Source organism: Urocampus carinirostris, chromosome 4, assembly GCF_059441175.1.
Source record: "Urocampus carinirostris isolate Australia breed hairy pipefish chromosome 4, RoL_Ucar_1.0, whole genome shotgun sequence".
Lineage (NCBI taxonomy): Eukaryota > Metazoa > Chordata > Actinopteri > Syngnathiformes > Syngnathidae > Urocampus > Urocampus carinirostris.
In genome coordinates, this window is record NC_142352.1 from 45,691,980 (window position 1) to 45,714,658 (window position 22,679).

The window sequence follows — 22,679 nt, forward strand, 5'->3', positions numbered from 1 at the left end:
GGGGGTGGCGGGGGGATATTCGGGGCACAACACTCTTTCTTTCCCGTTTACCCCGCTGCTTTTTTCTTTTTTTCCATTCCTTTCTTAAAAATCGTTTTTTTTTAACTTATTCTTTTTCTTGTTTTTTTTTTCTCTTGGTCTCCCTTTTCTTTATTTCCTAGCTTTTTATTTCCTTGTTTTTTTTTTATTTTGTTCTCTATTTTCCCTTTGTATGACTGTATGAGAGTGTGATCGTGCCGACTGTGTTGTATGGTGCAGAGACTTGGAGCCTGAACGCAGATTTAAGAAGGAAATTAAATGTTTTTGAGATGAAGTGTTTGAGGACTATGTTAGGAGTGACAAGATTGGATAGATTGAGAAATCAATGGAAGGAGACCAAGAGGAAGGCCGCGATTGACGTGGATGGAAGGTGTTATGAGTGCACTGCAGGAAAGAGGTCTAAATATAATGGAAGATAGCGCTCTTGTTGGTAATAGAAAGGAGTGGAGAAGTGTTGTGAAAGGATAGTGGGATGTTTGGATGCGTTCTAAGGGATGGGCAGGGCTACTGTATGATGCGGCAGGGGTAAACCAGTGAAAGCTGTCGGGCCCTGCAGTTGAACAAGTGTGTTGTGTCACCCTGACCCGAGTGACATGGCCGCTTTCTGGTGTCCCATTTCATCTGGAGGGATGAAAGCATGACCAACAAAGGTGCCGAGGTGCCTAACTTGTTTGGGTGTTTGGGTATTTGGGTTGGCCATTGTCCAAAACATTTTGTGTGTGTTTTTTTTACTATTTTTTCCCCTTTTATTTTCTTTGTTATTGTATGTGTTTGTCTTGCTGTCGGTCATCCCTCTTGAGGGATATGACCAAGGTAGATAGATAGATAGATAGATAGATAGATAGATAGATAGATAGATAGATAGATAGATAGATAGATAGATAGATAGATATATGGATAGATAGATAGATAGATAGATAGATTTTCCCTTTTTCCCTAGCTTTTTACTTTTTCTAAATTCCTTTACAATGTTTTTCCTTTTTCACCCTTTTTTCCTTTTTTCTTCCTTTTGTTTCTTTTTTGTTCATGTTTTTTAAATTTTTTGCTGTATTTTCACCCTTTTTAAATCATTTTGTTCATAATGTTCCCTAATATGGCACGATGGGAACAGGCAATGGATCCAAATGCGTGACGTTTTCACACAATGCTTTATTGGGGAATCGAAGACGTAAGGCGAGAAGGAAAAAAACAACTACAGCGATCCGGTGCTCGCTGGGCAGGAGGAGCAGGAATCACTTGCAAACGAAGCGTGGTCGGGGATCGGAAGCCAGTCGGGCAGCCGGGACGGGAGAACGGACCGTGGTCAGAGATTGGGACAAGACAGGTAACCGAGGACGATCGGTAAGCCAGGGACAGACGGGCGGGAAACAAAAACAGGGCGGGAACAGAACGGGAGCCAGAGTAAAAAATGCTTGCCTTGTATGTGCGGAGGTTCGCTGACGGACTGACAAGGAGTGAACGAGAATGGCGTGTGTAAATAGGAGGCCTAATTAGGGAAAGAGTGGCAGCTGGGGCTGAACAAGTGAGCTCAGGTGAGGGCAATTGGCAAATCATGACATTATAATTGTTAATATACAGATAAAAGCAACAAAAACAATCTGAAAAGCTGCTTGGGAGCCATGAGAGCCAGCTTTTTTTAGTCAGCCGAAAGAGCCGCTTTTCTTCTTCTGAATTCCCATCACTACGACAAAGGGATATGCATGTAGGGGCTGCTCTCTCCGTGAGGACTGGCGCACAAACTAAGTGCTGTAGGGGCAGGAGAGTCCGCGGTAGTGTCCACTGACATATTATATAAATGAGATAGCATATGCCCTGCCAAGACTTCCCTCATAGCTACATCCACTTTGTTTGGGTAGGCCGAGCGTTTTCGAGGGTGTGCATTGATCAAAATCTGATCAAAGCCACTTCTGCCATTTAATTGTGATTTATCATACTGAAATGATTCCTACAGGCTTTATACTTACTGATGAACAGCTCAAAACCTTTTATAATACTTAATTAAAAAAGAGAAAAAAAAGGAAGAAAAACATGTTTTAGGTGTTCGCACTGAGGGACAATGCTTCTGAAAATGTTGTTGTTGTTTTCATTTAACCTGAATATGCATTTCAGGTAGTGCAAGGCTCCCTGATTATCGTCAAACAATTTCTCAAAACGAAAATATGTAGAAATAGAAACAAAATGAGGAAGTGAGCAGAAGCATAGCTCATTAGCGCTCACTGTATTAATTTCATTTTACGTTAATATAATTTATCCACATATTTGCTATTTCTCGCCAGACTGCTTTCATCCGTCTGCTTGCTTCGTGGGGCCGTCCACTTAATGCGGGAAAAGGAAGAAACACTGGAAAATAGGAGCTTCCTCGATATGTGGACAAAAATCTATTCAAAGCCACTCCTGCCATCTAATGGTAATTTTATCATACTGAAATCATTCCAAGAGGCTTGATACTTGCTGAAAAGCAGCACAAAACCCTTTTAAGATCTTCTTCTGAATTCCCATCACTACGATATATATATATATATATATATATATATATATATATATATATATATATATATATATATATATATATATATATATATATATATATATATATATATTTTTTTTTTTGTATAAAACAAGAAAAACATATTTTCTCATTTCTCAGGGACAATGGCTCTGAAAATGTATTTATATGTTATGGCACTAAATTAAATAATGGAGATTCAAAAATATGTATAACATACAACAACTCCCCAAAAGTATTTTGAAAATGTTGGCTTTTTTCTGCTTGTCAAGTGACTGAACAAACAGTAGGTGGCAGAAAAGTCTTATCAGGTCTCAGTGACATGTCTTCATAACAATGTAAATCATAGTAAAGCCAATACTCATTTAAAGCATGAATAAAAGACAACTTGAGAAAATGTGAGCCATTGTTTAGTCAAAAGGATGCGACCTCGTGTGGCTGCACATCATCTTATATTATGATAGACGAGCTTTTTTTGTGTGTGGTCAAGATAACATGCAGTGGTCTCTTACATAAAAAGATGACTCACTAATGACCAAAAAAATCACAAGTGATTATCATGACGAGGTTAGCCTTTTGCAACACAAACAAAAACACCAACAGCAAGACCGACACGCCAATTTCCAAATTTAGGTGAGGCACCAGCATTGTGGCATTATCTTCAATGTGCAATCTATGATAGGCTGTTGAATCCGTTTTCTCTTTTTTTCCTCTTGTTCGTTACATGAATGGAACAAGCGTCTAAAGGTTAGAATGAAAATCTACTAAAAATATAAATACTGCAATTGGAAGACCTTGAACATACCATTTTACAAAGTGATATTTTCTTGAAAATGATTTACAAAGATGTGTTATTTGTTTCACTCTCTCACCAGTTTTATTATGTGATCTGACATCACGTGTTTAATAATCGAAATTGTAGCACATTAATTACTGCATTCTGAAGGATTTTATACGTTTGACTACAAAGGAACTCATACGATTGAATACAAATTACATTTAGTGCAAAAGATATTCACTGACTGGGCTGTGGTGCGAGGTCAGGGCACCCTGGTGGAAAATGTTGTTAACAAGAATGGCTGATAAGATAATCAGCACATCCAGATGCTGTTGACGCTGAAAGGCCCTGATGACGTAGAAACGTTCGGTGTTGTTTTGATTACCCCAGATGGTGAAGCTCAGGGGGCTTCCCTGGCGTGCCCATGGGAAGAGTCGGCACGCCATTATGCAGGGAGAAGATGGCCAATAGGAGAAAGCTAAAGGACTTCAGAAGAAGGCTTCACACAGACTCCAACGTCACTAATTCGGCCGTTTTCAATGGAGTACACTTAGTTAAATTGTTAGAGAAATTAAATCTGCCCCCGTGTGAAAATGTTGGCTTTCCTGTTCATTTTTCCCTCAAGAAACGAGCGTGCATGACTTGTTGGGTGAATGTAGGTTGTGTTTGGTTAATGGAGTCAGATAACTAATTCAAAAAATTTGGTAAACGGTACATTTTGATATTAAATTCCAACAATTTCATTTAGTTCACTTTTAAGAACAGGTATTGTCGTTACCTCAAAGTTAAAATAAAATGATTTCACGTGTATAGTTAATTGGGAGCTTAAAATCACAAGAACTTAATTGTGTCACCGTATCTTCTAAAAATTTACCGACAGCAAAAAAAAAAAAATCATCAGAACGGCTAAGTAATGGTTATTGAAGTGAGTGTAATATTTCTGGCTCTGATCTGTTGAACTCGGAATAACGCTGAAACGTAATGGCGTTATTTTGTCAGTACCAGGGTAGTATAACAAATTATTTTTTTCTGCCATTACCGTTACTGACGCCACAAGCGTTGTATTAATGAATCATTTTTCTGTTCTCCTCCAAGTTGTTTACGTCACGTCTGTTCAGATCGTGTCCCAATTCAAAATAGTGACTACTATATAGTTAAGTATATATAATATGAATAATTTAGTATTTACTAATGCGGCAAAAGGAAAGGTGAATGAGGGCTGAGTCACGAAAAATGTGAGCCTTATATTTGACAACCCCAGGCTCGTGTCATTTGCGAACGAAACGGCTCTAGGAGGCGGCTCTTGAAATGAACAGAGGGAGTTGGCTCCCAACCAATTAACAGCTGTTTCCCTCTGCGATGCCTTTTTTCTCTTGTGATCGGTCAATGTGCATTTTTTAGGATTCGGTGTTGTTGACTTTAAATTTTATTGAGCATTAAAATGTTAACATCGTTTTGTATTGTTTTTTTTTTGGTACATTTATAAATATTTGAATTATATTACCTGTGTTTTTTTTCAGTGTTGTAGTGTTCATATGAAAATGTCAAGTTAATTCTTTGTTCTTCTTTTATCTCTCTTTTTCTTTTTGTTATTGTACTTTATCTTTTTTGTTTCATTTTAGTCTTTTTTCTTTATTATTCCCTAATTTTGAGTCATTCCGTGCATAATGTTACATAATAATTTGTAATGAATGGCGATAAACGGGCAGCACGGCGGCGCAGTGTTTAGCGCGTGTGCGGCACAGTTCTGAGTTCGTGAGATCAAACCTCCTGTGTGGAGTTTGCATGTTCTACCCGTGCTTGCGTGGGTTTCCTCTGGGCACTCCGGTTACCTCCCACATTCCAAAAACATGCATGTCAGGTTAATTGGACGGTCAACATTGTCTCTAGGTGTGACTGAGTGAGCGAATTGTCTGTCCCTGTGTGTCCTGCGACTGGCTGGCAACCAGTTCAGGGTGTCCCCTGCCCACTGCCCGAAGATAGCTGGGATGGGCTCCAGCACCCCCCGCGACCCTACTGAGGATAAGCGGTACAGATAATGGATGGACGAATGGCGATTAAAAAAAAAAAAACCTGAAGAGTAGTTTGGGACCAGAAAGAGTCCAATTTAGTGAGCTTAGCGGAAAGGGACGATTTTCTGAAAATAGTCAAAATTTCCATCCCTACAACTAAACGCCATTCAAAGACGACGACAACTACGTATTTCGTATTTGCTCAGAAAATTTCAAATTATTTGACATACAACATATGTTAAACGGAAATACTGTACTTACTTTCAATGGTAACTAGTCACTTTTATTATAGAGTAATTCAGTTATTGACTCAGTTACTTTTTGGAAAAAATAGCAACTGTAACTAATTCATACCTGTCAACCTGTACGGTTTTGCCGTACAAAGTACGTTTATTATGCATTTTAAGACGTGTACGACGTACGAGAAAATCTGTACGGAAAAACGCAAATTTGTCAATTATGGGTACCATCCGGTATACACCGACCATCACGAAACGGCAAATCAATCAAGTCAAACGGGGTCGCCGCTATCTCTGTATTGTTTTTTTTTTTCCGTAGCAAACGAAGCGAGCGGTTTGATGCTACTGTGCGCATGCTTCTGCAGCCTCGGATTTCATGTGGTAGTTATGTAGTGAAAGGAAGTCCGTCTCTTTTTAGAGAACCGGATTTTTCGTCTCAACTCATTAAAGCGAGCCGGCTCTCAAACGGCTCACTTGCTTTGATGCGTTATATTGCGAATTATTATGTTGTATAAAGAAGTTAAGAAAAAAGAAGTATAAAAGGAGAAAATGAAAAAAGACAGGTTTGTAGTTATCCTTTTAATCAGTATATTACCAAGAATAATTGAATGCAGAAAATGAATTCATAATTTGAATAAGAAAATGTATTGTTCTACTAAAATATATTTGCATGTATTTTTTCCTTCTACAGTGAACGTCCAAGCTATGTCGAGCAACTCAGGATCACACAACAAAAAGTTAATTAACAATATATATGATATAATGAAACACATGTACAATATAACATGTTAAACTACATAAATAAACACGTTTGAAAAAATATATATGGTGTAAGATTATTTTGTATTTTCTAAGGGAAAATACGACAGTTTGTAAGGGCATGGAACCGTGGAGGTTAACAGGTATGCTAATTACTTTTTTAAAGTGACGTGCCCACCAATGTTGGTAACACAATACAAATAAATTTGAAATATACATTTATTTTATTTTTATTTTATTTAGCAGGGGGCCTGAAAGTCTTTACCAGTTTCACCTTTCTGTATAACTATGGACTAGTAAACAAAGTTAAAGTTTTCAAAAATATGATAAAATAAAAGATGAAGAACATCATTAGTCAGTGCAAAAGCAAAAAGTAGGGCGATATTAGTGTGGGCAAATCACGACCAGATGAATCACTTTTTCCCCGGATAAGATGCTAACGAATGAATCCACAATATGCTAATGTCTTTACATAAAGCACATGACACGGACTCTGAAAACTTCTCTTCATGAATTTGGATTTGTTTTATTTGATGATGTGCTTAGAATGTACGAATCTGCCACTTCACATCTGTGCGACATGACCATGCAATGTTTACATGTCCGCTTTGTCAACCTCTCACTGAACAAAAGCTGACTTTAATATTTTGAGTTTAATATTTCAAAATGTTTTATTCATCCACGACATGGCCTGCAGACGCTGTCACGTTGAAGAGGATGATAACCAATCAGTTAAAGGCGGACGGGTGAAACAGTATCACTAAAAACAGTTTGGAACTGTCAACATGTTTAAAGTGAAATGGTGAAGTGGTCTTCATTTCTTTAGAGCTTTAACCGGTCACTGAAGACCTCCTAAAGGGCTTTTCTTCACACTTACCGAGAGCGGAGTCAGCCATGCAAGGCGCCTACCTACTTATCAGGAGGGTTAAGGGGGAAGGACAATTCAACATTTAAACGGAAGAGCCGGGAATCAAATTTGCAAACGCTTGGTTTACCTCCTGAGCTATTGACGCCCCAGAGTGAGCTAAGGAATTGTGTAAATAAGGTAACGGTTCACGGTTCATCGATCCTTTAACCGCATGGGTCGTCGGGGCACCACTGAGGACGAAACCCTGGACAGCCTTCTCCATTGTTGACGGTCCCTGGCCTGTTCTTAGGTGGTATGGTCACGTCACAAGATCATCAGGACTAAACAAGATAATTCTCCAGGGCAAAGTCCAAGGCGGTGGCAGGAGGAGAAGAAGACCGAAAAAGAACTGGGCTGACAACATTGAGTGAATAAGGTAAACATGAGAAAAATGGCCCATGCACTGCTCCCGCAGTAGAACAACCAGGTAAAAAAACAGCAGGGACTACTATAACCACAATTTCATTGATTTCATTGAGTCCTTAATCCACATAAAGATACACAATGGTTTCCAATGAATTATTGATCTTATCCACTTCACTCTGAGACTTCAACAGTGGCTTTCATGCTCTTTGCGGGGTCTTGCTCAGTCTTTCTGGGCATCCGGGGGCTGCCAGTTACTCTTCTGCCAGCCTGCGGGCTGCAGGACCCAGGAGTTTGATTTTTGCGCTGCAGCAAAGGGCTCCTAGAGCTTTTAGGTTTAGCTGGTGCCACGAGAGAGTCCATAAGCTTAAGGGATCTCAGGCCCATCAGACCGCAGAAGTAGTTGCACTGGTGTTCTGAGACAAATGCATCAAGCACTTGAGGCATGCTTTCCATTTGGAGGCCTTGATGTCTGCAGTCATAGCAAAAAGTGGTAAACGAATCCTGAAGATAAATTAGCAGTAAGAACATACAATATACTCACCCTGTATGTTTGACTGAAATGCCAATGTTGGTGATTTTTTCGTCAACCCCTGAAAAACAGTACAGTGTTGACATGGTTTTTTGTGGCACTTCATACACTTTATAGTTTGGAAACTTGTGATATCCTCTATAAGACAGGGCTTGGTTGGAAGCAGACACATATCAGTCATGCATACTTTAAACCAGGGTCAGGAAATTATGGCTCATGAGCCATATATGGCTCATTTTATTAGTACATATGGCTCTGAAATAAGAAAATTATTTAAATTACTGATACATGTAGCGCCGATTGTTGCAATACTGATACACGAAGGGTCCGGTTTAGTATACTGTATATAGGACAGGATTTTAACTACAGTCTACAGGCAAGGTGTCACACCCACAGACCCTGTTTTGGCTGTAAATCGCTAAATAATCCTTTACATAGAAGCTCAATAAACAATCTATGTTCATTGTTTAATTCAAAATGAAAACCACACAACAAATTTTACCCAAATCAAACTTTTTAACCAAAAGCTCCAGCAAAGCACCTAAAGCAATTTGATTGGGTGAGGGCTCAGAATGGGTGGAGCTATACAACAGACGCGCGCTCTTCTTCTCCTCGTCCAGCACCGTCTGCACTGAAAGTAAATACGATGGTATCTTTGTTTGCATTATTTTGTGATTTTTTTTTTTTTTTTACCAAAGGACTTGGCTTGCACCTTGTTTTGAAACCATTATTTAGGACAAAAATGGCCTGAACAATATTAAGTAACTGCGGGAGGGAGACAAATCTTAAGTGGTATATTGATATTGATATGGAACAAAGTCTTTGGGAAGTCATTGACTTGAAAAGCGCTATAGAAATGCAGATCATTTCATTTAATTTCTTTGGCATTATTATTACAATTTCATCGATTTGATCAAATCATCAAATGTCACGAAGTAAAATAAAATGTGCTGAAGAATTAGCTTTTGACTGATGATTGTTGTTTTTGTTGAATTTCGTCTCGAAATATATGGTGTGGCACTCTCTTCCAAAAATAAAACAAATACCAAAAATCCATTTTGCCTTTATGGCTCTTTGACAATTGCTGTAAATGCCAGGTATCAGATTGTCATAGATTCTTTACTCATATATGGATGTCGAAATCATCATCTGAGTGAATATTATAGAAAATGGACTCTCAATGAGTATAAATGAAACTTTGGTGACATTTACTGATGTTTTTTTTTACACAACTGATACATACAGCCAAGGTTAGGCTAGCTGACTTTTAGAATTTACTAACGGGGCATATGTAAACATAGACAAAGACAATCTTTATTTTCTAAATCCCACAAGTAAGAAATAATAGTCACAACTAACAGCTGTCCAGGCTGAAATGGATAACTGTGTTGAAAATACCGTGGAACCTCGGTTTTCGAACGCCTCTCAGTTCGAACAAATCGGTTCTCGACCAAAAATTTCGAGAAATTGTTGCTTCGCTTTTCGTTCAAAAAAATCGGAGTTCGAACGCCGGTACGCTAGGGGCGATGCTGAGCGGCGTACGAGTGTAGATTGCCCCCACCCCTCGTGAAGAACTGTTGTCACGGCAACGCGCTCTCCTTCTCTGCTTTCGTTTTTCAAAAGCGGTGAAGGGAGTGTTTTAACAGATATGTAAAGAAGACATGTATGTAAAGAAGACAGATATGTAAAGAAGACTAGATACATCAGCACGCTGTAGCAGCCCGCTAACTAGTGTGCCGACTTGGCGTCCATATTGATAAGGTCAACGTTTCCGATTAAGGCAATGTATGTAAATTGAAACTAAATCGTAACTTTCTCATTTTTCAAACTATTTTATGAAAGTAACTTTCTTGTTACTGTCAACACGTGCTCTTATTACAAAAAATATTGAAAATATGTAAAAATTGAAAGAGGCTTCTTTTAAATCACAAACGAACAAGTTATATAGAACAATTTATGAACAATTATACAAGTTGCAAACAACTGAATTAAAATGTTGATACTTTATATATGAAACTCATTGAAAAAACTATTTACAATTCAAAATCTGTGTTAAGGGGTGATTATTAATGTATATGTTATACATTATTATTATTATATTATACATTTCATTTCCAAGTTAGCTTTTTCTTTCAAGTTTGCAGGCGGCTGGTGCAGCGTAACAGGGTTACAGTCACTTGCCACATGAAGGATTAAAGCTAGAAAACGGTTTTGGAAACCCTGAATCTGCTATTTTTTGCAAAATTACTTGAAAAGGTTGTTGCATAGCAGCTAAATGACTTCATGTCAGAAAATAACGTCTTTGAAACTGTCCAGTCAGCATTTAGGGAAATCACTCTACTGAGACAGCCCTGGCTAAAGTAACCAATGATCTTCTTTTAGCAATAGATTCCGGTGCCTCATCAATGTTACTGCTGCTGGATCTCAGTGCTGCTTTTGATACTGTCGACCACAACATATTACTTGTTCGTCTGGAATGCATTGGTATCTCAGGAACTGTACTCTTGTGGTTTAGGTCCTACCTGTCAGACAGGATGCAATGTGTTAACTATGGCAATCTGTGGTGTTCCACGTGGTTCTGTACTTGGCCCCCTTCTTTTTAGTATTTATATGATTCCGCTTGGTGACATTTTCCGCGAGTATAATATTAGTTTCCATTACTATGCAGATGACACTCAACTGTATGTGCCACTGGAGACAACGGGACAGTTAAGTTGTAGAAATCTGGAGGCTTGCCTTACTGAGATTCAAAGATGGATGTCACTTAATTTTTTGCGCCTTAACCCAGAAAAAACTAAAATGTTGATTATTGGTCCAGCTCACTGTCGTGAGTTGTTTTCAAACACTGCCCTGAACCTAGGCAAATGTAATATCACCCATAGTGACTCAATCAAAAATCTAGGTGTTATATTTGATCCTAATCTGTCTTTTCAGTCAAATGTGAAAAATATTACTAGAAAAGCTTTCTACCACCTCCGTAATATTGCGAAGATTTGCTCGATGCTGTCCCAATCAGATGCAGAAGTTTTAATTCATGCGTTTATTACTTCTCGGCTTGATTACTGTAATGCATTGCTTTCTGGTCTCCCGATGTCTAGCATCAAAAGTTTGCAGCTGGTTCAGAATGCGGCAGCTAGACTTTTGACTCAAACCAGAAAGTTTGAGCTTATTACTCCTGTATTGGCCAACTTGCACTGGCTCCCAGTCCACTTAAGATGTGACTTTAAGGTTCTCTCATCAACATACAAATGTTTGCATGGACTTGCACCCCCTTATCTCTCTGATTTGATTTCCTCCTATGTTCCTGCACGGAGTCTGCGCTCGGAAAATGCCGGTCTACTTGTGACTCCGAGAGCCAAGAAGTCTGCAGGCTTGAGTGCGTTCTCCATCCGGTCCCCGGTGCTTGCTATGGAATGCCCTGCCTCCGGAGATAAGATCTGCAACCTCAATGGAAGTTTTTAAATCGAGGCTTAAGACACACTTCTATTCCAAAGCTTATGATTGATGCCCACCTCATAATCTGTATTGTCCTGTCTTTTTCCGACTGCCTGCCTGGTGGTGATACGAAGAAGGACGATTTAAGATGAGTCAGCGGACCAGCGTTTGACCTTAAGCATGTCAACGCCTGTATTGACCAACTGGCAGAGATGGGAAGCTGCGTCGTGGCTGTCATAGACTTTCTGGACTAGTTTACAGGCTGGGGGTGTTGTTGCTGTCATACACTTTCCGGACACAATTTCAACAGTGTTTATTATGTTTTTGTATTGTTATGCTAAATGTAATTCACCTTGGTCATCCTGAAAGGGGATTACCACTTGTGAGGTCCCTTCTCAAGGTTTCTCTTTTTCCTCACGCTGAGGTTTTGAGTTGTTCCTTGCCCGCATGTTGGTTTAAGATCAGGTAATTGTGTCATTGTAATCCTGTGCAGTCCTTTGAGACATTTTTGTGATTAAGGGCTATATAAATAAATGTGACTTGACTTGACTTGAAACCCAGAGGCACATTGAAGTTTCGTCTGTATTTGGGGAATAGTTTACCTTCCAGTCGGGTGATGAGCAGATTTCCATTGGTCCATTGAAAGATCCAGTGCTGCAGAGCGCAACACTTGAGCGCTACTTCGGAGGTGCTTCTTATTTCGACCCTCCCTGTTTGGGTCATCACTACATATTTCTGATAAATTCCAGCCAGGTCAGCTTCCACCGTGGCGTAGGGGATGGTGTTTGCTGGCCGGTACATCAAGTAGACAGGGATGACCCTGTTTTTTGAAGTGTCAGTGATAATTACAAAAAAAAGAAAATAAATAGTGAAGTCAAAAGTCAAAGCTTTAAAACTTCAACTTCAAGTTAACGCTTCAGATATGCTTTGACCCAAAGTTAAAGCCGTTTTACAGAGTACCCCTTTGCTTTAACGCAGTATTAACCCTCAAAGTTTAACTTAACGGCATAATGCTAACTTTTAAGCGTTAATGCTGAAATAACGAATCAATTATTATTAGTGTATAAAATATGTGATTATTGTAACTATTATAATTATTGATATCCGACCCATGTCATAAGTATATCCATGCGATTTTGTTGTATTGGACACAAGAGGAGCTATCTATAAAATGTATTTAATAGGGAAGATAAAGAGATAGGAAAAATAAGCATCTGCTTCTGACTACCCCTTTTCGAACATGTTATGTGACATTATTCTGTTGTTGACTCATTGTTTTTGTCCTGTTTTTATTTTTATGTTCGAAATAAAAGTTTTCATTCATTCATTCAATTATGCTTCAAATCAAGAGTTATATAGCAGTTTTATAGTGTCATCTTTAATCTGAGTTAACACTTTATTACTGCTTTATCTCAAGAGCTAAAATAAAAAAGCTGTAACTTTTGCATTTTAGCTTTTAGGGGATAACAGTGGTTTTCAAAAAGTGGGGCCCGCCCCTCTGGGCAAATTTGAACCCGGGAAACTTTTTTTTTCTTTTTTTTTTAACTTTCCCAGAATCAAGTACAATTGCACCTCCACTACACTAGGGAAAGGTAGCGCTATCAGTGTTTTGTTCACATTTAGCCTCCATATAGCATATAGCACCGATTAAGAGCATTGAGTTGAAGTGGAGCAAACCCTCAAGTGACCATATGAAAAATATATTTAACACATGAGAGAAGACGGGTGGAGGGAGACTTGGTGAACAGAGAAAAAAAAATCGTTCTGAAGGCTAAGATAAGGAAGTGTGGTGCAGCGCACGCAGTGCTTCACTGCAACCACGGAGGGAGATCAGCAAAGACTGGTTTGTTTGCTATGTTAAAAATGTTGGCAGCAGACAGCTTGAAGCCAAATAAATAATGTCTCTTAAAGACATTACTGTACACCCAAAACGCCTACATTTTTTTATTTAGCGAAACGTGCCAAAAGGCAAAGGTTTGGCATGGACGGAGGTCGAGCAATCATGGTTTTGTCCCCACCAATTATCATTTAAGAAAATGTCAATCTATCAAAGCAGGCAAAAAGGGTTCAATCACGTTCTCTCCTGAAGCACAAATGCATAGGACCAATGTATTGGGAGTGCTTTTCTCCTATCACTCGTGAAACTTATGTTTAGTTATTAATTGGCAGGGGCGTGAGAGGATTTCTTCTTCTGAGGGGGGCGCAACAGGAAATATTTGAGAAGCACTGGGCTATAACTATTGACAGCCCCCAAAAGACGACAAAAATGTCTGGTTTGGCCTCTTTGCTGTAAAAGGTATGATTGCAACCCACTACTCTACGGTGCCCAAAGTTAAACTCACTCGAGAGTAGGTCCGAAATTCTCGATAACTCTTGCCTCTGCTGAGAAGATTTTGCAATACTCGCGACCAAGATTCTGTATCATACAGTGCTGTGAGCAGAACAATAGAAAATATCAAGTCTGAAATACTTAATGCAAAAAAAACCCGTCTAATTTGGAATATATACGTACCTCCCGAACAAAGTTCAAGTTTCTGTCTGTGAGACAGTGTTCCTCCTTGCCACCATAAGCAATATGGCGTTTGGTTTTGATTATACACGAATGACCCGACTCAAACACAGGTTCCAGACCGTAAATGACTTGAGCCCTCCAGATTTTGTGGGTGCAGCCTTTGCCGATACAGGATTTCTGCACCATCACTCGGCCAAACAACTTGCTGCCCCAGACACCACTGTCAGCCACGCCTTTACTGAACACGAGGGGCGCCATTTCTATCTCTTCCCCAACTATACAGAGTATACAAAAACATTAGAAATACAGTCAACTTAGGACAGTGTTAAATGTTACCATCAATGTTCCCTCTAAGCTGCATGTGTGCGCAATCGTGTACTAACCAGAGCTTTTCCACGCACAAGAATATCTAGCCAGCTCACAAAAATGAAGGCTCGAAATTGCTAATTAAAAGGCGAATTAAGTCAAAGTTACAGTGCATGAAGGTAAAAATACATGGGTTCCCCTGACGCGGTGTTCTAGATGCGGTATTTTGAAGTCAATGTCGAAGTAGAACAAAGTTGAGTGAAGTCAGTAGAGTTTTTCGAGAACCGGCTTCTTCGGCTCGGTTCACTAAAAAGAACCGGCTCTTTCGGGTCCCAAACAGCTCTTCAGGTTGTTTTTGCTTCTTTAATCCCTACACGACCAAATATTCTGTAAAATTGTGCACAAAATGACTTAAAGGAAGGGGGGATAGAACAAAAAACAAAAATGTAAACGTAGTGAAAAGCTGGGAAAAAAACGAAACAAAAGGAGAGAAAAAGAGAAAAAAAGAGCAGGAAAATTTCGAAAAAAAAGCCAGAAGAAAAGAAAAAAGCAAATAAAGGGAAAAAGGTAATAGAGAACAATAACCAAGAAAAAAGTAACAGCTAGGAAAAAATAAACACAATGAGATTTTTTTAAAAAGGAATTTATAAAAAAGGAGAAAAAAAACAGGGAAAAAGAGGAAAACGTTTGTGTTGCATTCAAATAATTTCCAATTATATCAAGTTATTCTCGTTGCCAACATTGTACTACCACTAAAAAATGTAATAAAATACAGTTCTGTATCGTGCAACCAACTAAATAAGCCCCCAAAAATGTTAGTATTATGCGACAAAAGATATCAGGAATAAAAGGAATGGAAATCTTGTGAAAAAAATTGTAAAAACAAATGACGTTTGTAGGCCCTACAACCTTAGCAATCGTACATTAGTCAATTCTCTCAAAAGTGAAAAATAATTTTGCATTGCCTTAAACTCATCAAAATGTAACATGATGTCAAGTTTTGGACATGTTTGGTAATTATTTAGTTGCCACACTTGGGGTTGCTGTTGCTCACTGTTGTTTCAAGCGTTGCTCACCGACTTTGTGTGAACGCTCAGACCCGTGGAAAATCAGAGGGAACATTGGTTACCATTTCATCTTACCGCTGTGGTCCTCATGGAGAGAAATCCCTGCCAAGCCTGAAACACATTGGGAGAGAGAACACACTCGGTATCGTCAAAACTGAAGAGTTGAAAAAACACTAATAAGCAAACTACATACTTTCTGGGCCAAGTTGGAAGTCAGTTGAATCACTCCCATAGTCATTGGTGATGGTGCATTTGTAAGCACCTGAGTCTTTGCTTGATGCTTGAACAACGGCTAAGTTGACCTGGCTTTCATCTGCCACACTGGGAAGCAAATTGTTTACAAAAACGCAGAAACCCAATATTTAACTCTCAAAATATTTCCATCCAAAGATCTTACCTTTTTTTAAAGCGAGCAATCTCCAATTGATTCCTATACCAAGTAATGATTGAGTCGGCAAGGACATTGAAGAACTGGCACCAAAGTTTAAGGTGTCCCGAGGCATCTGCAAAACGTTCACTGCGGATCTTACGGATGACTTGAGGAGCTACAGTGAAGAGATTGTGAGGAATAGTATTTGAGCGGTAATTGGATAGATATCTCTGATGCTATACCTTTGCATGGGTCGCGTCTATCCTCAGTTTTTTCACTTTGTACATCCTTGGTGGACGGTTGGCTTGATGCCTTTGGCCCCTTCCTCCTTTCGAGCAGCGGTGATCGCTTTTCTACAGGAGAAGAGCTACCATTTTGGGGCGGGAGGAGAAGAAGTGACTGTAGAGAACAGTCTGGAGAAGATAAGTTTGGTACGGGACTGGAGGAATGTGCCCTCTCTGGTGAACAAATCTTGTGTTTTTCCGGTTGGGGGTCAAGTGATGGAGTTGTTTTCTCTGCTTTTTCCTTGGGAGAGAGGATCTTACTACGGAATTCACAGACCTTTTCTCGAGTTGTTGTAAAATAATCTGGATTTTTCAATGGAGTGGCTTCCAGATTTGTGTTTAGTAGAAAATTGTCCCCTTCAATGTCCTTAACCATTGAATCACCATGATTGTGAGGGCTTTTTTGTTGTGTTTTAATGCTTTTACTGGGAATTCTTAAAACCTTAACTGACAAATTGTCAGGATTCTGCTCTATTGTCAGTGTTTGGGAAGCGTTTCTAATAGTTACCTGCTGAGTTTCAGTGCATTTTTCATTATTAGGGATCTCGTTTTTTCCTTGATTCTTATCACTTGTGGTTCTCGATGTCATATCTTTAGTTGCTTCGTCCTTTAGGGGAAGAGATGGGTACGTTTTTGGAGAATTTGCATTGGGAATTACCAAAATATCAGGTTTGCCTTCTGTAATGAGGGTATCAACAGCAGAGGGTGTACGAGGACTTGGATGTCCAGAAGCATTATTCTGCAAGGGTTGACTTTGCTTTAGAACATGTTCATTTGAAGAGACCTGATCAGCAGATGTTTTATGTGTCACATCAGGCATTGATTTTCTCAATTGAATGTCTACCTTTTTAGGAGTCAATGGAACAGTAAACTGTTGTTTTAAAGAACTGGCATCAGAAATGCATAAGACATCTTTATCTTGTGCTATTCTGAGCGGTTCCTTTACAGATGATAGATGAGGACTAGAATCTTTTTGAAAAGAACTGTTCTTTTTTAGTTGACCTTCTTTTATTAAATGTTCATTTGGACGGATATGATCGGCCATTTTCTCAGATGTGATATTGGTAAGTGACTTCCTTGTTTGGATTTCTACCTCTTCGGACTTTACCGGAACAGAACAGTTATTATTTAAGGAACCAGAATCACGAATGTCTGTGAAAACTTTATTGCCTCCAACTGAAGAAGGACAAAGGCTAGGTTTTTCTTGAAAATTCCTAATCAGTCCAATATTATTTTGCTTTTCCAGATTTTTCATTGCAGAGGTTTGGATGAGATGATTTTTAGGCATGCTTTCAGGTACTGACTTTGTCCCTTGAGTTGCACTTTCTTTTGTGGAAGTAGAACAGTAGTTATCTGAAGAAAGTGCTGTGGGATAGGCCGTGTGATTTGGAGGACTTTCATTTTTGAGGAAATCAACAACAGGTGGAGAACAAGGATTAGGGTCCTTTGGAGGATTATCTTTCTTTTCCACTCGGCTTTTCAGGTCTGTCTTTCTTGTATGAGCATCACCTTTACTAACATCAATTTCAAGGTCTGGAGATTTGTCGGCAGCAACAGAACATATTACAGAGTCAGCAAGAATGTCTTTCGCAGCACCCGGTACTGGAGTGTGGAGTGCCCTCATTTGGGCTCGCATAAGTTCAGCAACGGATACGACTTTGTTCATCGGTTTGGGGATTTCTTTCAAGCCTGTTGATTGCTGTTCCTGTAAAGTGATAGGTGTTTGATATGGGTCAGAAGTTTCAGTTTTAGATGGTCTGTTTGATTTTATGTCCAGGTTGGGTTTTAGAGCAGACATCTGTTTCTCCTTACTGGACGCAAGTATGGGATTAGTGATGTTAGCTACCTTGTCTCTGGTGTGTTTTGGTTGTTGAACTTTTGGCGGAACATTCATTTTATGGCCCATTTCTTTTGGCACCACAGCCCTGTTTACTCCATTACAATTTACCTTTTGATGACCCTGTACCTCTAACCTTTCTGTCGGTTTTACTCCTGAACCCGATTGGCTTTGTTGATCGACAAACGAACGGGGTTGAGATTTTTGCAGGGCTTTTGGGCTTTCCCCTGATCCTTTGGAATGATGCCGTGTCTGTTGCGGTGATTCGACAATAGGTGTGACAAAATGGAGCGTAGCATCCTCTGTGGTAGCTCCTCCTTTTTTTGTGGTTTTCCGATGACGTCCTGTGTCTACTGCTGCCAAATGTTGGTCAGGTGGAGGCTCCGGGTCGACAGGTGCATCATTTCCACCATTTCCTGTAGGACCCTGTGTAACATTGGGAGACAAATGAAGCACACGTTTCCAGGCTGTAAATCCGGGGTCTCAAAGTTGTAGCCCAGGGGCTAATTGCAGCCCTCGGGATGATAGTTTGAGGCCAAGGGACAAGTATGTATCATTTTCCAATAAGATGACACTGTATTGTGTCTTGCAATAGAAAACAAAGGCTAAAAAGCTCACTTTCAAATCATACTCATATTGCCTCAAATTATCATCCAGCGGGCTCAAGTTTGAGATCCCTGTTTTGAAAGCTATTTTAGAACACTGTAATCTTCTTATCAAGATCAAAGCGGCGCCGCGTTATTTCACACTTTTTGTGATTGATTGTTTTAAGTGTGTGCTTCTATCTTCTGTGTTTTTCGTCCCGTTTGACAACTACATTTTGGATTACTTTCTATCCTATCGTTATGGGTTTTTAACGAACAAAAATGCGAGTAATCAACTCCTTGCCCTGAAAAATTCTCGTGCCGGTGTGATGAGGGAGCCGTATCGTAGATGGAGAGCCGGAGCTAGCTAGGTGGTTAGCGGCGTTATAAGTCTTTGGTCCCGTCCGTAATCATGGAAAATGTGAACTCTCTACCAAACAAGACCGACGAACTGGCTGTGCTGGTGAAAAACATCAAAGAGCTCAGGGAGAGCAAATTGCTGTGTTTTACGGAAACGTGGCTCACGTCTAGCAACCCGGACGCTAACGTGAAGCTACCCGGAGCTATCCGGAGCTTCAGCGCTGTTAGACAGAAACACGAAAGCCTGCGGGAAGCGGGGAGAAGGTGGACTCGCTATCTACGTGAACACGAGGTGGTGTAACCCTGGGCACAAAGATTTCCATCTGCCGCAGGGACGTCGAACTTTTGGACTAGCGTGTGACGTCATCCACTCCGCTGTGGCTAAACTGCAACAAAGCACCCGAGGCCATCCTGTTAATCTGTTAATAAACGACAAAGGAGACTTTTGGAAGTGTGAATTTACATACGGGGATGAATAAAGTATCTGTCTGTCTGTCTATCTAGCCATCTATCTATTATGAACTTTCTGACAATCATTTGAAATATGTTCCATGAGTGCTCGGAGCATTTTTTTCACTCATTTGGAAACAGCAATATGTATTTCCTGGAAGCTAACTCTTTGAAAGCAGGTCAATTTTTAGACATCTGTAGAATTGAGTTTTTTGTCTGTCACTGTTGTTTTTATAAAAAGATTTGCTTCATAGTATAATTTTATGAGTATTTTGTTGTGGTACACTATCTGCCACGGTGCATAACAATGCAGATAACCAATAACGTCCAGAAAATTTAATGATCTAAAATATGTTTTTCTGGTCTTTCTATATCTATAACTTATGTTACCTATGCAAAATATCTGATGTTGCAGGTGGAAGTTAATAATTTTGTCATGATTACTGATTCGGGGCGACTGCGGCTGCCAACAGCCCTGGTCACTGATTGGCTCTCTGCCACTGTTTAAACCCGTTAACAGGGTCAGACCATTCTGCGAACCTATGCTTTCAGCTAGGCAAGCTCTGCACTTTTCGACATTCTCCTGCCCTGTTTTTTCTGCCTGATACCTGTTGCCGACCTCTTTTCTGGACTCGTTACTGCCCTTGCTCCTCCGTCCCGGCCATCGACCTGTTTTCCCGCTGCCTACGACTATCCACGCTCGACACGGAACTGCCACTTCAGCGTTCCAGCCATCAGCTACCCGTGTCCGACGATCATTGGATCGTGGAAGCAAGCACTGCTCTCTTTTTCAATAAAACTGAGTAAAACGAACGCTATTGGGTCCTGTCTCCGTTTCTGGCTTGTGACAAATTTTAAGTATAAACTGATCTTTGTCCAAAAAAATACTGTGAAAAATACCCTGACAAAAATTGATTTTGAGCAATCACTCGAGAAAAACAGCGTCTCGAGGTATTTCAGTTGGTGGGGAGCGGACTCATAGAGCCGTTTCGTTCGTGGGTGACACAATTACGGTAGTAATACTATATTCGTAATCGCTATTTAACTATGCAATGAGTATTTTGAATGGCGACATGATCAGAAAAGACGTGACATAAACAACTCGAAAGAGAGCAGAAAACTGCTTCATTCAATGTAACGCTCCGCTTTTGACCGTCAGTAACAGTGACAGTGTAAAAAGTAAATCGTTAGATTACAATGTTGCTAAGAAAATAACGCCGTTATAAATATAAAAACAACAGTGCACGTACATTATTTAATGAGCTTTCATATAAATTGTTCCTTAACAAGGTACAGCCATGAAGGGGTCTGTTGTTGTGAATTGTGACTGTAAACTTTAGTGAAGACTGTGCCTTTATATACTGGACATAAGAAATCTGTATGGGTGGCATTTTATCTCTGATCCATATGTACTCATGAATTGAGCCAGGAGTCTGCCTTGCATATTTCTGACATCATTGGATCAGTTTTTCAAGACACGCTGAGGACCAGTAAACAAAGAGGCCAGTTCAAAGGTAAATTGATATTTTGATTTTTTTCTTTATCTTATTTGATTTTTTTACATGATGTGCCTCTCGTTTTGTGTTTATTGTGCAGTAATCTGATTTCAATATGTATTCGTTTCAAGTTATGATGCTCTTTTATGATTCATCAAAAGCTATATACATTTCTGCGGGAAAAGGCTCTCTACTAAAAATGTTTCAAAACGACTCCAAGAATTAATTCAATTCGTAAATAAAGGTACCCAGTATCGCCCACCCCTAAGGTATTCTAAGGGCCGCATAAGACCTAGTGCAGGGGTCTCCAAACCTGGTGCCTACGGGCACCCGAGTGCCCCCTGAGGACAGTATTCCTTCTCTCATTTTTTCTTTTTTTCCCTTCCCTTTTCTCTTTCTTTTTAACCCGTCCCTCTCTCTCCCTCTCTCTCCCTCTCTTAATTTTTCATTCTATATGTTTTGAGTTTTCTCTTTTTTATCTTGCTCTCTTTCTGTCTCTTTCTCACTGTCTTTTTCTTTCTCTCTTTTTTTTCTCTCTCTCTTTTTCTATCTTTTGCCCTTTATTTTTCTTCTTTTTGCCCTTTTCTTTCTCTCTCTATCTTTCTTTGTTTCTTTGATTCCGTCTTATTTTCATTTTCTTTTTAAATTTATCTTGCTCTTTCTCGTTCTTTCTCTGTTTCTTTCTAATGTTCTTTGTTTATTTGTTTTTCTCTCTGTCTTTTCCCTTATCTCTCTCTCTCTCTCTCTCTCTCTCTCTCGCTTTTGATTCTCTGTCCTTCTCTCCTTTACTTTTCCCCTAATTCTTTCTCAAATTCTATTTATCTATCTTTCTTTCTTTCTTTCTTTCTTTCTTTCTTTCTTTCTTTCTTTCTTTCTTTCTTTCTTTCTTTCTTTCTTTCTTTCTTTCTTTCTTTCTTTCTTTCTTTCTTTCTTTCTTTCTTTCTTTCTTTCTTTCTTCTTTCTACTTCCATTAATTAACGTGGTGATAACATAGTAACAACAAGTAAGTAGTACAAGAAAAGCTATTATTTTAGACGTGTACGTCAAAGTGGATGCCCATTGATCAACTAAGTAAGAAAAAAAGTAGCTCTCGGCTTGAAAAGGTCGGAGAGAACCTGACTTAGTGACAAGAGCAACTTACCGGTATGTAAATATGGAAACGCAGTCGAATTAAGAATAGGCACAAGAGTTGGATTCTATCACTGCCAAAGTAAGAGGAGACAGTAAGAGTGGCAGCCATATTATGAGTTCCCGTCCGAGCTTGAGCTCTACCCCACTCTAGAATGAACTAGTAGAAGAGGTTAGCCATTGTGTTAAACCTTTGGCCCATGCCCAGGGTCAGGCGTGCCAAGGGTTTGAATCCGGCCTACGAGATGACACCGGGTGAAGCACAAGAAAGAAACGAGCTGCAGTTCTAAAAATATCCACTGGATGTTACCGCAGCCAGGCGCCACTCACAAAACAATTGGAGCTGTATTTCTCTACCTCTCTCTCTCTCCCACTCTCTCTTTCCCTTTCTTTTCTCCTTTTCCCGTTCTTTTTTCTCTTACTCTCTTCCCTTCTCTTATCCTTTCTATCTTTGCCTGTATTTCTATCTCCTTGCCTCCTTTCTCTCCTTCTCTCTCTCTCCTTCTCTTGTCTCTCACTTTTTCTTTCACAACCATTCTCCCTTTAAAACCTTTCTCTTAACTCTTTCTTTCCTTCTCTTTATTTTTCTCTCTCTTTCCTTTTGCTTTCTTTTTTTCTTACTCTCTCCGTCCTTTCGTCTCTTTCTTTCTTTCTTTTTCTGTCATTCCCTCTCTTTTTTCTACCATCTTTTTCTCTCACCTTTCACTCTCTCCCC

The 22,679-nt window shown here is 39.6% G+C and overlaps 1 protein-coding gene across 4 annotated transcripts in view; it reads right to left on the reverse strand.

Moving 5' to 3' along the window:
- Window positions 1-7,695: 7,695 nt before the first annotated feature.
- Window positions 7,696-22,679, reverse strand: part of LOC148367684 (alpha-protein kinase 3-like) — a 49,715-nt gene continuing 34,731 nt past the window's right edge. For 2 of the 4 annotated variants that reach the window (XM_088334699.1, XM_088334700.1), the window contains exons 7-15: window positions 16,068-18,372; window positions 15,853-16,000; window positions 15,649-15,776; window positions 15,531-15,566; window positions 14,083-14,357; window positions 13,913-14,001; window positions 12,173-12,390; window positions 8,148-8,196; window positions 7,696-8,075 (exon numbers count right to left, since the gene is read on the reverse strand). In XM_088334699.1, coding sequence (XP_088190825.1) covers window positions 7,778-8,075; window positions 8,148-8,196; window positions 12,173-12,390; window positions 13,913-14,001; window positions 14,083-14,357; window positions 15,531-15,566; window positions 15,649-15,776; window positions 15,853-16,000; window positions 16,068-18,372 — 3,546 coding nt within the window. In that variant the 3' untranslated portion in view covers window positions 7,696-7,777. Of the gene's footprint in view, window positions 8,076-8,147; window positions 8,197-11,193; window positions 11,858-11,922; window positions 12,066-12,172; window positions 12,391-13,912; window positions 14,002-14,082; window positions 14,358-15,530; window positions 15,567-15,648; window positions 15,777-15,852; window positions 16,001-16,067; window positions 18,373-22,679 lie in introns of those variants that run through there. The other 2 variants (XM_088334702.1, XM_088334703.1) reach the window with 2 other exon arrangements.